At 38.4% G+C, this 19,580-nt stretch overlaps 1 protein-coding gene across 1 annotated transcript in view; it reads right to left on the bottom strand.

Moving 5' to 3' along the window:
- ALDH1L2 (aldehyde dehydrogenase 1 family member L2) overlaps positions 1-19,580 on the bottom strand; it is a 32,276-nt gene that overhangs the window by 2,408 nt on the left and 10,288 nt on the right. The window contains exons 9-22 of the mRNA XM_058189952.1: positions 16,618-16,709; positions 15,524-15,671; positions 14,784-14,903; positions 12,892-13,019; positions 11,124-11,274; positions 9,656-9,726; positions 9,428-9,533; positions 8,670-8,757; positions 8,305-8,398; positions 7,596-7,695; positions 6,028-6,126; positions 2,894-3,059; positions 1,679-1,784; positions 75-274 (exon numbers count right to left, since the gene is read on the bottom strand). Of these exons, the coding sequence (XP_058045935.1) occupies positions 75-274; positions 1,679-1,784; positions 2,894-3,059; positions 6,028-6,126; positions 7,596-7,695; positions 8,305-8,398; positions 8,670-8,757; positions 9,428-9,533; positions 9,656-9,726; positions 11,124-11,274; positions 12,892-13,019; positions 14,784-14,903; positions 15,524-15,671; positions 16,618-16,709 (1,669 nt within the window). The remainder of the gene's footprint in view (positions 1-74; positions 275-1,678; positions 1,785-2,893; positions 3,060-6,027; positions 6,127-7,595; positions 7,696-8,304; positions 8,399-8,669; positions 8,758-9,427; positions 9,534-9,655; positions 9,727-11,123; positions 11,275-12,891; positions 13,020-14,783; positions 14,904-15,523; positions 15,672-16,617; positions 16,710-19,580) is intronic.

Genomic DNA, 19,580 nt, shown 5'->3' with positions numbered 1-19,580 from the left:
ATTTCTTACCTTTAATACATGTCACTTGGTAAATATAATTGGAGTCTAGAGAGAAAATATGAAGCGCTGCTTACCTAAATCTTTTCCAAAACCAGACTGCTTGAATCCACCAAATGGTGCTGCCACATCAGTTTTGTTATAAGTGTTAATAAAAACAGTTCCGGCTTCCAGTTTGTCACTGACATATAGTGCTTTACTTATGTCTTTGGTGAAAACACCTGAAGCCAAACCGTATTCTGTTCTGTTGGCTCGTTCTAACACTCCATCAACATCTCTGCGGCAATAAAAAAACATCTAAGATATAGACAGCATAAAACACACCAAAGATGCTAAATTTATCACTCCATATTATTTTTTCATCCTCAGATTTTGTAGCATACATTGTGTTCTCATTGTGCTAAGCCATAATAAAATTTATTTCAGTTCAAGCATGTAATTTAGGAATTGTGGTTTATATATCGTATTCTATAACTGTCTGAAATTGCAAACCAGCCATTGAAATTTAATTGATTTATTTTTTTTTATTTATATCCCGCCCTTCTCCGAAGACTCAGGGCGGCTTACACTATGTCAAGCAATAGTCTTCATCCATTTGTATATTATATACAAAGTCAACTTATTGCCCCCAACAATCTGGGTCCTCATTTTACCTACCTTATAAAGGATAGAAGGCTGAGTCAACCTTGGGCCTGGTGGGACTTGAACCTGCAGTAATTGCAGGCAGCTGCTGTTAATAACAGACTGCATTAGTCTGTTGAGCCACCAGAGGCCCTTGAAATATCGTTAAAACAACATTGCTTAGAACTATCTGTATATCCAATCTGATATTTTTGTGAAGTATTTTAGAACTTGACTAGAATGTATGTAATGAATATACGGATAAAACAATGATATTTAATCCTCAAAAAATTAACGATTGCATGATTCTTAAGGTCATAGACTGAGAACATCAATAGTAATTAAATAGCAATAGCACTTAGACCTATATACTGCTTTACAGCCCTCTCTAAGCAGTTTAGAGTCAGCATATTGCCCCCAACAATTTGGGTCCTCATTTTACCCACCTCAAAAGGATGGAAGGCTGAATTGACTTTGAGCCTGGTAGGATTTGAACTGACAAATTGCAGACAGCCAACAGTCACCAGAAGTGGCCTGCAATACTGCACTAACCACTGCGCCACCAAGGCTCTATAGGATTCCAAATACTATTACATTTGTGCCAAGAGCGCTGAAGCACTTTTGGGTTGAAAGAATTGCACGGTGACATCACCATTGCCTGGAGGATGCCCAGTTGGAGACTCCTTTCATGACCCTGTTAGGTTACCCACCAAAGTGCTACCGATTTATCTACCTCTGATTGCCCACCCTTGAACTGCTGGGTCGATAGAAGCTGGACCATGTGATGGGAGCTCACCCTGCCTCGTGGCAGCAACCAGCTCTCAAATGTGAGCTTGCTGATTGTCAGCCCAGTTGTCCTAACCTCATGAGCCACCATGCTCCTACAGGATTCCAAATTAGGGGAGGAATCTACTTCACGTAAGTTTTATCCAAGATGTAAATTGCAATGGAGAAAAGGAGTGAAGAAGGTTCATTTGCTCTTCTCAGATGACTATTAACTGCAAGGATCCAGCGTTTGAAAAGCTGCAGCAACAACAGCATTAATTGGAACAGAACCTACCCGTCTTTGAACTTGGAAATGATCATCACTGGCCCAAAGGATTCTTCATGGGCAATATGCATGTCATCCTCAACATTAGTAAATATGGTAGGTTCCATGAAAAAGCCTAATAAAAAGGGTAGTTACAAATCTCCATCATTTTCTATCTTGATACATGGGTCATAGGTTATCTCATTGCATTATATATATATATAACTTGGCTAATAAACAAGAACTTCAGTTTTTAGCCAATTGATTATTTTAACAAGAGCATCCATTCAATATAATTTTGGTTTTCAAACAAGGGTGTCATAGATCATTTGTAGCTAGGTTTACAGTTTCTGTTGTACATTTTATGATCAGTTGCCTTCTTCCCCTTCAACACCCCTTCCTCTATATGCTTTATACTTGACTCTTTTGATACTACCATGACTGCAGGAATAAAATTGAAGAATTAACTATTATAAAAACAGCAACATACATTTTGGTGGGTCACCAGCTGAATATAATTGAACTATTGGTAAAGTCAGAAGTCACTTTCCTTTTAAATTTGTTTTAATGTATTTTTGTCACTTAATTTGTCTTGTAATTCCCTTTTGCTTTTATCTTAGTTGGTATTTTAATGTTTGATGTTGAAATTTAATAACAATATTATTTTTTTAAAAAGAAAAGAAAAACATGGTGATAAACAACATCAGCCATTCTGGCATATTTATGATGGTCCAATTGCTGGTACAGTATGTTTGCTATTACTTCCATTGTCACCCCATTTAGTCAAAATTCATATAATGTGCCATACTATGATTTCTTTTACATTGGAAAAAAAAAGCTTCAAATGCATTCAAATGCTTTTTAATATCCCTATATTACAGTGATGGCTAACCTTTTCCGGACCGAGTGGCCAAAGCATGCGCCCAAACCCCCAAAATACGATGCGCATGTGCCCTCCTACACATGCCCCACCCCCTGCACATGTGCATGCCCCTGCACATGCCCCACCCCTGAACATGCACACACACCTCACTCCCTGTGCATGTGCGCACGACCCTCTGCATGCCCCCGCGCATGTGCGGCAGAGACCCAACCAGCTGGTCAGGGGAGGCGCGCACGCATGCATGGTGAAGCTGAACTGGGGCAACCGCTCATGTCCCCATAGAGTGCTGCGTGCCACGTGCATGCCACCTGTGGCACGCGTGCCAGAGGTTCGCCATCACGGCTATATTAGATCTTACTTACCTGGTCTACATACTTGTCTTCCTCCATATAATAAAGTTGCTCCTTCTTTTACTCCAGTTTGGCAGTACTCCAGAAGCTTTTCCAAATGTGCTTTGTGATTTTGAGGTCCATGGTCTGTGGCTCTATCCAGTGGATCACCTATTTTCATCTTCCGGGTTTCTTCCACCTAAAGATTATTCAAAGAAAATAGGGATTAAATAGTGCAATATATCAACTAAAATTTTACAGATAATACAGTAATTCTACAGTATTTAAAACAATGCCTAGATTAGGATTTTTAAAGTTAACAGTAGAAGACATTGTCTTCTCTTGGTTCACCTTATGTTGTACTGAGCCCTATATGGAAAGAACAAACATTCTTGAGGGTAGACAAGAACAAAACCGAATTATAAGATGGAGGAAGGAGACCATCGAGCAAGGAATAACTTTAAAGAAGGATTTGTAGGGCCCTGAATAGTTGAGAGTTGGAGTGACTAATGTAAAATCAGTATGCTTGTGTGCAGGCTCTTAGTGGATAACAGCACGCTATGTGAATGTACCAGAAAAATGATTTATTTTTTGGCCAACAACAAAACCAAGAAGGTGGCTTCCTTCTGGCAGTTTAAAGTTTGATCTACACACAGAAAAAGTATAGAGTCGTGCAGTATTTAACAGCAATATGTTCCTAAACCTCAAACCAAATATAAGGAAATGGTCTGGAATTCTTCAGATACTGTGTTTCACGTTATAATGCCCATAACATCTGATACTGAAGCAAGCTGCTAGGGTATCAGTAATTTTTGCTGGTGGGCAGATCCATATCCATTCATATCCAATGATATGGAAGTGGACAAAGAAAGTACCTTCTCTAGGACCTGGTCAGCAGAGCTTGAAAAGTAATAAAAGTTGCTTGATCAAAAGTAAACAAACCTGTAACTCTGCCACCTCAGAAAATCAATGAACACTGAAAAAAATAGGGCTTCGCTCCAGTGGTGGGTTTCAAAAAATTTTACTACCGGTTTTGTGGGTGTGGCTTGGTGGGCATGACATGGCTTGGTGGGCATGGATGGGGAAGGTTACTGCAAAATCCCCATTTCCTCCCAATGAGCTGGGACTTGGGAGGCAGAGAATAGATGGGGGCGGGGCCAGTCAGAATTTTTACTCCGGTTCTCCGAACTACTCAAAATTTCCACTACCGGTTCTCCAGAACTGGTCAAACCTGCTGAAACCCACCTCTGCTTCGCTCCCTTACTCATATTTGATCAATGAAAAATATTACAACTACAAAAAAGTATGAATAAATAAATAATAAAATAAAATAAAGTAGTTCTCAACTTACAACCATTCATGTAGTGACCATCTGAAGTTACAACAGCACTGGAAAAACTTGTTATAGTGACTTACAACAATCCAGGTGTTTGACAATTGGCATATATTTACTGTGGTTTCAGCATCCCAAGGTAGTATGATTGCCTTCCCAGCCTTCCCAGCCAGCTCCCAACAAGTCAATGAGGAAAGCCAGATTTCTTAATAACCACATGATTCGCTTAACAGAGTAATTCACTTAGCACCCACAGTCAAAAAAATTGATAAAACTTTGTAAAATTGGGCAAGACTCACTTAACAACAGCAGAAATTGACAGTTAACAGCAGAAATTCTCGTCCCAATTGTGTTGTAAATTGAAGACTATTTGTTCAAAACAATGAACCAATCCATCAACCAATCCATTACCTCACACTTAGAAACTAACAACCTACTCTCCAACAAACAATTTGGTTTCAGGAAAAAGTTATCATGTAACTTACAACTTCTCCACTGCAAAAACATATGGACTTCAAATCTAGATCAAGGCAAATCAATAGATGCAATCTACATAGACTTCTGCAAAGCTTTTGACTCAGTAGTACACGATAAACTTCTCCTTAAACTAACATCCTATGGCATCTCAGGACCCCTCCACAAATGGATATCTACTTTTCTGTCTAACAGACAACAAGTGGTCAAAATTGGCAATGCTTTATCAAATCCTGTTCCTGTCAAGAGTGGCGTTCCTCAAGGCAGCGTCCTTGGACCAACACTCTTTATTCTATACATTAATGATCTTTGTGACCATATCTCAAGTAATTGTGTTCTCTTTGCTGACGATGTCAAACTATTTAACACCACAGACAACACTTCTATCATTCAAAACGACCTTGACCATCTAACCGCTTGGTCTAAAATTGGCAGCTCAAATTTCAACCAGCAAATGCTCAGTCTTACATATAGGAAAAAAGAACCCAAACACTAAGTACATACTAGATGGACATTACCTTACAGACGACCCCCATCCCGTTAAAGACCTTGGAGTTTTCATGTCAAATGATCTAAGTGCCAAAGCCCACTGCAACTACATAGCAAAAAAGCTCTAAGAGTTGTAAACCTAATTTTGTAGCTTCTTTTCCAAAACACCACACTACTAACCAGAGCATATAAAACATTTGCTAGACCAATTCTAGAATACAGCTCACCTGTTTGGAACCCTCACCACATCTCTGACATCAATACAATTGCACGTGTCCATAAATATTTTACAAGAAGAGTTCTCCATTCCTCTGAAAACAACAAAATACCTTATCCCACCAGACTTGAAATCCTAGGCTTAGAAAACTTGGAACTCCGTCGCCTTCGACAAGACCTAAGTTTAACTCACAGAATCATCTATTGTAATGTCCTTCCTGTCAAAGACTACTTCAGCTTTAATTGCAATAATACAAGGGCAACCAATAGATTTAAACTTAATGTAAACCGCTTTAATCTAGATTGCAGAAAATATGACTTCTGCAACAGAATCATCAGTGCTTGGAATACTTTACCTGACTCTGTGGTCTCTTCCCATAATCCTAAAAACTTTAACCAAAAACTTTCTACTGTTGACCTCACCCCATTCCTAAGAGGACCATAAGGGGCGTGCATAAGCGCACAAACGTGCCTACCGTTCCTGTCCTATTGTTTTCTTTTCTTCTTCCTATATATGCTTATATGTGTATATACTATATAATCTTTTTGTATGATGTTGTGACAAAATAAATAAATAAATAAATAAATAAATAAATAAATAAATGATAGGTACAGCAGAATTACTTTTCAACATCGACTCTTAAAAGTTTCTTACCACTCTTTTAACAAATTCATCATGAATAGATTCCTCAACAAACAGTCTACCAGCTGCAATGCAATTCTCTCCTTTGTTGAAGAATACTGCTCCCATGCCCTGAATCGTAAGAAAAAGAATATTCCATTTTTGGTTTGGTGGTTTTTATGGATACCTTGAAATCTTTTTCTTTTTAAAAACTTTTCATTCGGTGGGTTAACAAGGTGATAATATGAAGCTAAATCTCAGTCTCAGTCTGTGTAGCTCAGCTTCTCCAACCTAATGATTTCCAGATGTGTTGGTCTTTAGCTCCCCCTGCTGTCAGGAAACAATGAGTTAAATTGTAACACATCTGGAGGGCGCCAGCTTGGAGAAGAGTAACATATCCATCAAAAACGAGAAAGGATTTTCTGCATATAATGGAAGCTGGATGACATAACAAAGAAGTTATGACTGATAAATCAAGGACCACAGTATGCAGTACCCAAAAAATTTATTATACATATTTAGTAACCTAACAAAATTTAATAATATAAAACAGGCAGTCTTTAAGAGCTGGATACCCTTTTGGAATTTTGAAAGCCATGGAAGAACTGTGTATTTCCAGGGGTGTCAAACTTAAGGCCCGTGGACTGCATCGCGGGGTGCTTAGATCTGGCCCGCGGGACTTCCCTGGAAACAGTGCAGGACTGGCCCGTGGTGCCTCTGCCAGGGAAAATGGAGCTTAGGAGGGCCGAGCGTTGTCCTCTCGAGCTCCGTTTTTGCTACCAGAGGACTGCTTGAGACCATTGTGGCTGAAAATGAATGTTGAGCTGGCCACACCCACCCTGGCCACACCCCTCCCAAGGTCAAACACAGCCTGATGTGGCCCTCAATGAAATCGAGTTTGACTTTGACACCTCTGATGTATTCAAATAGGCTGCCATGAAAAACCAGCCTTTGCTGAGGATGGATGGTCCTAAAATATTAATTTACTAGAAAGTGAATCATCCTTTCAAGATGTTCTTTACCATCCCAATTTTGCATAGCCAGAAGGCATCGCTACAAATTCTTGAGGCGTCCTTTTAAATTTTTTTTAAATTTAGAAAATGTCAAAAAGTACAGGGAACCTGAGGATCACCAAAGAGGAGTCTGTAGCTATTATGCTGCTTATCATTACTACATACTGTCTTTTAAGAATATCGAAATATGAGTACTGAATATTTAATCTTGAGAACTTCTTTCCTCTGGGACTAATTTGCGGACCTGCAATAATATGTGGGCCTAAGCAAACACTGGGCACATCACGAACCAAAAAGGATGAAACCATCAATTTTCATTTCTGAGATGTCTTTCTCTGTCCATCTTTCTCTTTCTGCAATTCTCTGCCTAGTTCTCTTCTTCTCTCCTGTCCAAATGGTAGGTATTCCTATGTGCATCAATTGCTTGAGGAGGATTTTAAAATGTAAAAGGCTCATGTAGTGTGGCAAGAGCTGCAGGTTGCACACTCTTCTCCAGAACACTAGTAAAAAAGGCACAGTGTAGTATGGGACAGTTTAACGATACTCTTTCTGAAGAAAATCTTATATGGAGCTTGAAAGCTTATTTACCATTCTCACAGCTTTGTCAAGTTCACAGTCATTGAATATGATCAGTGGGGATTTTCCACCCAGTTCCAAAGAAACCTTCTTCAGGTTACTGACAGCACAGCTATAATGAATAAAAATGATAAATGACAGAAGTCTGAAAATCAAATACCATTTTCCTCATTTCTTAGTGATATTAAGACATACCATGGAATAAAAAATTTATTATATACTTATTTTGGTTGTTTCCCAAAAATAAGTTAAATACTAAACATAGCTAAACTAATTGCATATTATAATTGGCATCTTGACATTTTTCTCTTACTTTGACTGGATCCTAGCTAAATTTGCCAAGATCACTCAACTTGTAATAGCAAATTTTGGAAGTGGGTAGGAAAAACAGGGAAAATGCTCACATGAGCAAGTTTGGTGCATCCAAATCAATACCAGTGTTTAACTCAATATTATTCTGGCAATGCTGACTATCTAGCTCAGGGTGTAAAACTGGCGGCTTGGGGGCCAGATGCATCACGCACAGGCCACGCCCACCCCAGCTTTGCGAATGGGAAAAATGTCATGACAGCAATGTGACATGGTGAGTGTGACACTTGTGGTTCTAGCTGGTAAATGACACGGAGATTCTCAGCTAAAGCAGCATTCATACAACTTCCCACTGAGCAAAAGTTAAGATCTTCTCTTAACACCGAGAAATATTACGAAAGGAAAGGATTACCTTTTCATGATATGTTTCCCAATTGGTGTTGAGCCAGTGAACCCAAGTTTACGGATGTCTGGATGTTCTGATAAGCGTTGTCCTACTAAACCACCTGCATAATGTGAGAGATACAATACCATGACTTTTACTGAAATCGTGAACTGGAGATTTTGAAGCAGAATGTTGTTTAATGCTCCTGTACCTCCTTCCACCTGAGCTACTCTTTGAACCCAAGCTGAGGCCCTCTAGTCATGTGATAATTGCATATTCCATAATTCTCAGCTGTTGGCCATGTAGACTAAAAATTCTGAGTCGCATACTTACAATACAACTGAAGGGCAACAGGTTAGGAAAGGCTATAAATATTTATACTCCCACTGTACCTGAACCAGGTAAAATATTGATAACGCCTTTAGGAAATCCAGCTTTCACAGAGAGCTCTCCAAATTTCAAGGCAGTCAGCGGAGTTACCTAAATATAAACATTTAATTTAGATTGTAGAGGTACACCATACGCATGTTTTCATAGAATACATTTTAATTTAATTATAGTATCCCCTGCAATAAGTATGTGGACACATTACTGTGTGCATTCACTTATCTTTTTGGGTTTTATAACCTAGGCTTGCTTGCATGAATGTAACTCACTGTAAGATCTTCTGAAGGACAGCCAGGCTATAAATATTTTAAATATATAACTAAATTCCCATTACTGTTGCTAGCAAGGTGCTTCTGGGCACCAGGTTGGGAATGTTGTTGTACTTTAATGCTGTTCACAAATGTTCTATTTTTAATTGAGCCATGGTAGCACAATAGAATGCAGTATTTTAGTCCACTGCCAGGACTTCGATCCTAATTGGTTCAAGGTTGACTCAGCCTTCCATCCTTCCAAGGTCGGTAAAATGACGACCCAGATTGTTGGGGGCAATATGCTGACTCTGTAGACTGCTTAGAGAGAGCTGTAAAGCACTATGAAGCACTATATAAATCTAAGTGCTATTGCTATCTGTGCTTTTCCATTAAGGCCCATAATGGATTAACCATCTGGTTAAAAGACATTCTACATCTGTATCTCTGCCAGGCTAGAATTGCCAGCCTCAAGGAGTGCTGTATTCCAAGGCATCGATGGCCGTCGATGTTACCTGTGCTGGTTTCAGAACTAAAGTATTGCCAGCAGCCAAACACGCCGCACTCTTCCATGCCAGCATCATCAGTGGATAATTCCATGGAATAACAATAGCACAGACTCTTCAGATTGCAGGGAGAAAATAAAACACAAAAGCAAATTTGAATTTCAAAAGACAAGAGAAACATTTTATGAGTAAAATTAATCGGAGTCTGGTTTCATTAACAAACACAACGGATCTTACCCTAAGGGTTCTTTTCTGGTGAACGTTAAATTGTGGTTTGGTCGTGCTTGATTTATTGGAATGGTAGAACCCTAAATGAAAAAACACTTATCCTTTTTTTTTAAATGACAGTCATGACGAAAGCGGCATCAATTGTATCATCACATGTGTCTGAATAACCTGTTGGCAGTTACAGAATGTCTCCTAAAACATCCCAAATGCTGATAAATATACATGATAAAAATATTGGTAATGAGGAAGCCACATGGACATTTTCTACTATTATCTGTATCTTTTCAGTGTGGGATTCCCCCCCCCCCCCCGATAACCCTGTTTATGAATCAGTTTAAAAGCAGAGTTCTTTTCATTGAACAAAAATGGTCTTACCAGAACTGATGTTTTTATTTTAAAAAGTAATACAGGTAGTCTTCGACTTACGACCACAATTGAGCCCAAAATTTCTGTTGCTAAGCAAGATGGTTAAGTGTGTTTTGCCCCATTTTACCATCTTACTTGCCACAGTTGTTAAGTGAATTATTGCAGTTGTTAAATTAGTAACCCAGTTGTTAAGTGAATCTGGCCACCCCATTGATTCTGCTTGTCAGAAAGTCACAATAGGGGATCGTGTCACACTACAGCCTTCATAAATACAAACCAGTGGCCAAACATCTGAATTTTGATCATGTGGCCATGGGGATGCTGCAAATAGGTCTTAAGTGTGAAAAATGGCCCTAAGTCACTTTTATCAGTGCCGTTGTAACTTAGGATGTTCACTAAATGAATGGTTGTAAGTCAAGGATTACCTGTAATCCTTTCACACACAACTGCTTACATAAGACAGGAGTTGGTAAACTATAAATCAGGCTTGCATTTGGCCTTTAGTTCCCCTTTCATGATCCCCCAAAACCCACTCTTGACCATTACTACTAAAAACTGAGGATATACTGTAGCTTTCCACCTTTAAGCAGTTTTTAAAAATTGGCACTTCATAAATGTCTCCCTGGATTGCAGAAACTAGCTCACTAGCAAAAACCATTTGAGATTTCTGTCCAGTAGTGTGATTTGCCATTTTGGATAATGACCCATGGCCCCATTAAGTGAAGTGCTTGCTTCACGCTAAGTTGTTCAATCTTAATACAAAGATAGGGCCTGGTTTTTCAGAAATGAATTCCTATTTCTGTGAGATTAGCGTGGTTTTTGACTGCCTGATTCAAAAAAGTGGACTTCAGCTACTGGCCACCCCTTTCAGTCCTTGTCTAAGTTGCTTAGAAACTCTGCTATTGTTCTGGGTTGTGCTGCCTTTATCTTTAGCAAGAATTTACATCTGACCCACATAATAATTCTGGAAGAGAATCAGTCTTTGAGGAAGGCAAACCTTAAGAAGTGCATTTTTACTTTTCTCTGCACTAATTCTTTAAAACCATTGAATTGTCTAAATAATGTCACGTATAACACTGAAGACTTGACATCAACTCGAATATTAGCTTGCCTGTATTTTGTCACACCATCCAGCAAAATATCGGAATGTTTGCACTGACATTCCTACATGGGTCTTCAAAGCTAATGTGTACACAGCTCCTGAGTCAACAGCCTCTATGGTTGCCAGCTCTTCTTGATGTTCTTCCATCAGATCCGCAAGTCTTTCAATAGAATCACAGACAGGAGAACAAAAACACAACATGACGTGTTTGTAAATGGCACGGTTGGAATTCGTGCTAAACCTTGCTACTCTGGAAAGTAAACTCACCACATTTAAATCGCATGAAAATTGTGCATGATTTGAAGATCAGGGCATTTTTTCCGGCAATAATTTGGAAACCAGGGGGTAGAAAAATCTTTCATATTTTCATAAGCCTGCTTTGTACATTACATTAAGTTGTGATGAGGCTGACTGACTTTCAACATAGTGTTATTTGTAATCTCATTTTTATGTATTTCAATAAACCATGATTGGAAATAAGTTTGATGTGAATGTAGCTTCTAAGAAACATAGAAAAAGAATAATAGCCAGTGCTATATGATATTAAATTATCAGAGAAAATCTAGGGACCTTAGAATTAAACTTATTTAAATCTGGGTAACCTGAAGCTTACAAGGTTGCTGTAAAGATAATGTTTTGAAGAACTAGAATTCAGATACAGTATATCACCTTGACCTCCTTAGAGGCAAGATAGGATTCCAATCATTTAAGTTGTTAGTACATCAGGCATAAGCATCACATTTTAGCAAGTGACTTGCAACGTGAAAACTGTCCCAGAACCCTGGTTGCAAGAATACTTCCAAAGATATTTGCACATTTTAATGTCAGAGATGTGGGGAATGTTTAAATTATACATTATATTTCATTACATTTTTAATTAAAGTAAAATACAAAGTCAAATTAAATTTAGTTTTCTCCTGGCTTAGATATTTTCACTTTATGCCCTTCTACCTAGGCGCTGCTCAGAAGCCAAATGTGGCCCTTAGTTTGAAAATTGTTGTGTATCCTTTGAAATAAATCATACTATGAATACAGGATTTGAGATTACATGATATTCAAATTTAGAGCCAGTTTGGTGTAGTGGTCAAGGCACTAGGCTAGAAAATTGGAGATCACGAGTTCTAATCCCATCTTAAGCACAAAGCAAGTTGGGTGGCCTTGGGCTAGACACTCTCTCCTTCCCTAAGAAGGAAGCAAGAGCAAACCACTTCCCAAATATTGCAGGGAATAGATTAGGCAGTCATCAAGAGTCAAAAACTAACTTATAGGAGAAAACTAAAAATTCATATTTACTGTATATTGTCTGTTTCTTTCAATAAGTCTACACCAATGATAGCTAACTTTTTCCAGACTGAGTGCCCAAAGCGCGTGTGCGTGCACGCAAATGTGTGCGCGCCCCAATGTACATGCGGTCCCATGCATATGACCCTCCCCCTGCATGCCCGCACCCCCCTGCATGCGTCCCCTGCAGGTGTCCGCGCATGCACACGCACCCCCTGCATGCCTCCCGCCCCCATGCGTGCACTCATCCCCCCCACATGAGCGGCAGAGACCCAAAAACCAGCTGGCCGGTGGGAGGCATGTACGCATGCGCAGCAGAACTGAACTGGGGTGACAGCTCGCATGCCATCAGAGAGGGTGCTGCGTACCACCTCAGGCACACGTGCCATAGGTTCGCCATCACAGGTCTACACTATTCAACTGGACATATTACGATAACACAGAGTAAACAGTACAGAAATAAAAGTAACAATATAAGATGTTCTGCGTGCCATACCTGTACATTAATTGTCCTCTTTCTCTTGCATTCATCTTTCCCCATTCACCATATTCAAAGGCATCTTTTGCTGCTCCCACGGCTCTGTCAACATCACTCACCGTAGCCAGGGACACTTTAGCAATCACCTTACATAAAGATAAGAAGTTGCTAACTTTAAAAAAACCAAAAGCCAACAGCTTTAGCAGTTTTTACAAGTTCAACTACAAACTTCCCATTTTCTTCATTCATTCCATTGTTCCTATCCTGTCATATTTAATTTTTTTTTTACATCGATAGTACACTAAATATAAATGTTTTGTTATATTTTTTATGGGGAAGGGAGAAAAGGAAAAAGAAAATGAAATTGAAAGCAAAATAAAAAAAATAGATGAAACTGATAAATAGGACTTCATTTGTCATGTTTTGACATGATGTTAAACCACTCGTTAGAATCCTGGCTTAATCCTAAATGTAAGAAATGTGGATCTGTGCTGTTGGATTATTCATTCTTGGCTTCTCCATCTTGTAGGAGCATTTATAAGCTAAGCAATGTGTTTGTGTGAACTAGGAAATCTGTCTATTTTTCTCAAAGGAAGCAAAATTCTGAGTCTGCAGATAGCACTAAATAAACCAAGGAAAATACAGGTCAGGCTTGTTTAATTGCTCAACTTCAAGGGAACCTAAGTCAAAGCATGTTGAGTCCTATGATTAAGCCAAAATTTCAAAGAAATGTAATTAAATACGACATCTGAACAGAGCTGCTGGCTTTAATGACATGTTTTGTTCAGTTCATACTGCCAGAGTTCTCTGATTCTACAACAAATCACTTAGTTTTGTTTTGTTTTTACAAAAATTAGGCAAAAATCTGCTTTATACTTTCAACACAGGCTACAATTTCCTAGACTGCCCAGTATTAGGATGACTTGAATTAATTAACCTTAATCTTTAAAATACAAACAAGTAAACTAAAGGGGTGTTGAATATTTGTTACCCCTTCCTATGTTATTATTAGGTCTTCAATTAATATCTCCAATGAACGGAGTTGGTAAAATAGCAGGCAATTTTTGGTATATTAACTATTATTAACATATCTTTTTCCAGAGAAATACTTTTCTGATGCACTGCGACACCAATTATCAATACATGTATTTTGAAATTTTGGCAGTGTAATATCAAGAACTGGAAGATACTAGAGCTACTTCCAGGTGATCATTTTTACCCTTGTTGCCTAAATCTTCATCATGGCCCAAGCCATCATCAGACTTTTTGCTGTTTCAAGATTACAGGAATCTATGGGGAAAGTACATTTACTTGGTTGTCAGCTTACAATCCTGACAATCAGTAATCAATCAGCTTGTCCTTCATAACTGATTGATAGGTACAGAAATTCTCAGCCGAGCTGTGCTCACCTGTTGTCAGCAAACTGTTGAGCCTTGAGCTACTTCCCTCACCTCCCCAGTTTTATAATGGGGGAAAAAAACCCTTCTACCAGATATTTCTTATGTTCATGATGGTGACAGGTTGTCAATCTGATTATGCATAGCACATCCATAGGAGGGAGATAAAATGTCATTACAGCATCACTAGGCAGAGTTGTCTCTTAGATATGCAATATAAATTTTGGCATCATCTTCATTAGGGAAAGATGCCTAACTTACAAATTATTACATTTTGGATCTTTTGTCTTGCATACCCTCTAAAAGCCACAGGAATTGCCCAGTGCAATGCAATTCACCAAAATGCAGGTATTTTAAAGCAACATTTGCTGCTTATATTCTGCTTTTGAAAAAAATAATAATAAAGAAGCTAGAAATGAACACATTGGTAAACCCACCACAGCATGTTATGATTGCTACAAATATGAATAGTTCGGGTGGGGGGCAGCATTACTGTATCGAGGTTTTACTCACTGATCCATCTGTTGGATTTATAGAGTCATACGTGTTTCCACCTTCAGCATTTACAAATCTCCCATTGATGAAACATTGATATGGCATCTTTATAGTCATGTGGTTAATATATTTTGAAACCTAGGGCCCAAACAAACAATTTGGTTTAGCAAAGTATCCTAGAAACAATGGTTTCCTACAGAAAACATGATGTGTAACAAGCATATGTTCTCCAACTGATTATAGCCCAAGTACGGTAGTTGCATTGAATACAGTCTTCAGATTCCATCAGAAAGCAAATAATAAATACTAATTTTCCACAACTGCATGCAAATATCAAAAAGCCAATTTGTACTGATTAAAGCATCAGGCTAGAAACCAGGAGACCATAAGTTCTAGTCCTGCCTTAGGCATAAAGCCAGTTGGGTGACCTCGGGCCATTCTCTCTCAGCCCTAGAAAGCAGACAATGGCAAATCATTTCTGAACACTTACTAAGAAAGCTACCGGGCCTCAACCAGGGAGTCACCAAGGGCCAAACTGACTCAAAGGTATGTGCATGCACATATGCACACACTCACACACAAATATCTGCTGGCTTAACACATTTCAACCACTGACCAAATACATATAGTACCTAACTGGAAAGTACTATGATTTTTCTTATGATGGAATTATTTAGAGTGTTCAGTATTTATTACCAATCTGCTGCCTAGAATATACCCAAACATACATAACTATAACATTTTAGAAACCAGCTCACATAATCTATCTCTAATTCTTCTTCCTTGTCTTCTCCTCTGTGCTTTCTGACGACCATTTGAACAAAATCACCAAATCTGGGGGCCATGTAGATAGCTTCATTCTGAAGTTCAAGTCCAGCACATTTTTGCTTGATCTCTTCAATCACCCTTAAGATATAAAGACATTGAAAATGGAACAACTGGTCAAATCCAGAAATGGATAAAAAATCATAAAGCTAGAAGGGATTAATTCTTCTTCATGCAACCATCCATATTAAAGAAACTTTAAAAGATGATTGTCTAACATTGATCTGGTAGAAAACTTTTTTAAAAAATTGTGCTTCGGAATTTATTGTTCTTCTATCCCCTGGTAGAAAACGTAATGGGATAGTAATATATACCAAAGTTTTCCCACCCCTTCTCCTTTTTCTCCACAACCTTTGTCTTTGAATTGGCAGTTTGGAACATGAGTGTTTTAAATAAAAACACTAACAGATTAATTAGAATTAACAAATAATTCTGTTTGTTCTGAGTGATAAAATTCCTTCTGGCACTACCAGAAGGTAGGCTAACAGGCAATACAGGTAGTCCTGATTTAGGACTACAATTGAGCCCAAAATTTTATGTTAAATGAGTTTTGCCCCATTTTACGACATTTCTTGCTACCATTGTTAAGTAAACTATTGCAGTTGTTAAGTGAATCTAGCTTCCCCATTGACTTTGCTTGTCAAAAGGTTGCAAAAAGTGATCACATACCCTCAGGATGTTGGAATGGTCATAAGTATGAACCAGTTACCTAGCATCTGAATTTTGACTGCATGATCACGGGGATGTTGCAAAGGTTGTAACTGTGAAAAGCGGAAAAAGGATGATCCCAGGACACCACAACTGCAATAAATATGAATCAGTTGCCAAGTGTCACAAATTTTTAATTCGTGACCACGGAGATACTGCCACAGTCATAAGTGTGAAAAATGGTCATAAATCACTTTTTTCAGCACTGTTGTAACTTTGAACGGACACTAAATGAACTGTTGTGGACTACCTGTAATATGAAAAGTAAATTTCATCCTATGAGATGCCTCTAATGCTCTTCAATATCTTTGAGAATTACCTAACCACATCCATTGATGTTGCTCCAGCTTTAAAGAAATCAGTGGTGTCTTCAATTTCAGCCACGTTGCTCAAAATTCCCTTCCAAATGGACTGCAAAAGATGGAAATATCTTGAGACAATGACACAAATAACGCAAGCTACTAATAAGGTACACAGCCTAAAGATGAGCATCAAAGAATCTTAATCTCCCTATTACGGTACCTACACTCCTCACCATGAGGAGCATGAACAGGAAGGCTTTGGACTGATGATTCATAACTATATGCTGGGCCAAGAATGTGATGTCTGAATAAATTTAAAAAAAAAACTTTGAAAAGTAGGCCTGAACTTATTTAGTATGGAGAAAACAACATTTTTTTTCAGACAGCACAAGTAACTGTGAAATACACTATCAAAAGATAGTGATTGCCAAAATCCAATGACAGATATGGCACACAAAGAAGAAGACGACGACATGATGTAATAATATCCGTCTCCAACTGCATCTTAAAACAACTGTATCTTTTCCTGTGACACAATCCCAGGAAAAGACACACACTGCCATAAAGTGTTGGAAAATAGGTATTACATCTGTGTTCCTGCAGACTTCAAAGCATTTTGAAAGGATAAAATCTGAGATGCTGCAAATTGATTTATTTGGAAAGCAAAGTTTTTTCCAGGTATTGTACAAAGATTACAAACCTGAGAGAATATATTATCCTAAGAAAGTTCCTCTCAGGTGGAAAATCATTAATTAATCAGGTTGTTCTATGATGTTACCTTCTCTTTGGAAGACCATTTCCTTAAAGTATGTGCCTAACTAGCTCTATGGTTCATTGTATTTTAAAATATTTACTTTCTTGTAATTATAATCCAGTTTGTATGGTTCCCAACTTGCATACAAATCTACACTACTCACAAGAATTCAAAGTAAACAATATTAAAAAACACTAATATTAATTAATATTAATTAATTATTAATATTAATTAATTATTATTAATTAATAATTAATAACACTAATAATAAAGTAAAAAACACTACACTACTAACCAGAGCATATAAAACATTTGCTAGACCAATTCTTGAATATAGCTCGACTGTTTGGAACCCATACCACATTTCTGACATCAATACAATTGAACGTGTCCAGAAATATTTTACAAGAAGAGTTCTCCACTCCTCTGAATACAACAAAATACCTTATGCCACCAGACTTGAAATCCTGGGTTTAGAAAATTTAGAACTATGCCGCCTTCGACACAACCTGAGTTTAACTCATAGAATGTCCTTCCTTCCTGTCAAAGACTACTTCAGCTTCAATTACAACAATACACAAGCACACAATAGATTTAAGTTTAATGTTAACTGCTCCAATCTTGATTGCAGAAAATATGACTTCAGTAATAGAGTTGTTAATGCTTGGAATACACTACCTGACTCTATGGTCTCTTCCCAAAATCCCCAAAGCTTCAACCAAAAACTGTCTACTATTGACCTCACCCCATTCCTAAGGGGCGTGCATAAGAGCACAAACGTGCCTACCGTTCCTGTCCTATTGATTCCTTTCGTTATATCCAATTAACATAGTTATTACATACTCATACTTATATATTGTATAGTTATTTCATGCTTATGTTTATATATACTGTTGTGACAAAATAAATAAATAAATAAATAAAATAAATATTTATTTTTATTTTATTAAATTTCCCATATCCGCTGCAATATGACTGGATGGCTTAATAAATAATATTATGTATTTTTATATTATACAATTATACAAATAATTTGATATAATAAAGGTCAGTTCTGCAAGAGGAATGTTCACACATAGCCTCAGTCCAATGCCTGTGGAAAGAATTGTAGTTTCATGACTCTTTTGAAGGACAGCAGAATTGTCACCACACAGACCTCAAGATCTTACAACTTGTATACTACCCAGTCACTGGGGAGTTATGTGGCATAAAAAATTAATAAGAATAAAATGGACTGTTGGAGGCGAGTTATTGGCCCCAAAGGATAGGGTGCGCAACTTAGGTGTCCTCCTGGATGAACGGCTGTCGTTTGAAGATCATTTGACGGCCGTCTCCAGGGGGGCCTTCCACCAGGTTCGCCTGGTTCAGCAGTTGTGCCCCTTCCTTGATCGGGATGCCTTGTGCACGGTCACTCATGCGCTCGTTACCTCTCGCTTGGATTATTGTAATGCTCTCTACATGGGGCTCCCCTTGAAGTGCACTCGGAGGCTTCAGTTAGTCCAGAATGCAGCTGCGTGGGTGATAGAAGGAGTTCCGCGTAGCTCCCATATAACACCGCTCCTGCGCAGACTGCACTGGCTACCTGTGGCCTTTCGAGTGCACTTTAAGGTGTTGGTTACTACCTTTAAAGCGCTCCATGGCTTAGGGCCTGGGTACTTACGGGACCGCCTGCTGTTACCACATGCCTCCCACCGACCCGTACGCTCTCACAGAGAGGGACTTCTCAGGGTGCCGTCCGCCAAGCAATGTCGGCTGGCGGCCCCCAGGGGAAGGTCCTTCTCTGTGGGGGCTCCCACCCTCTGGAACGAACTTCCCCCGGGTTTACGCCAAATACCTGACCTTCGGACATTCCGTCACGAACTGAAGACACATCTTTTTATTCGCGCGGGGCTGGCTTAAATTGATTTTAACAAATTTTTAAATTCTTAGAAATTAATTTTAAATGGGGTTTTTTAGCTTATTATATATTTTACTTCTCAGGCCAATTTTAAAATAAGTTTTTTAACTGCATTTTAAATTTGTATATTGTACCGTCTATTTTATTCTTGCCTGTACACCGCCCTGAGTCCTTCGGGAGAAGGGCGGTATAGAAATCAAATAAATAAATAAAATAAAAATAAATAAAATAAATGCATTCATTCATTCATTTATTATTTGCACGGCTGTTGTCTTAAATTGCCACTCTGGGTGGCTCATAACAGCAATGTACAACACTAAAAATGGAAT

The sequence above is a fragment of the Ahaetulla prasina genome, chromosome 7, assembly GCF_028640845.1.
Source record: "Ahaetulla prasina isolate Xishuangbanna chromosome 7, ASM2864084v1, whole genome shotgun sequence".
Lineage (NCBI taxonomy): Eukaryota > Metazoa > Chordata > Lepidosauria > Squamata > Colubridae > Ahaetulla > Ahaetulla prasina.
The sequence above is the reverse complement of the archived record's forward strand: the minus strand, read 5'-3'. Positions and strand labels throughout refer to the sequence as shown.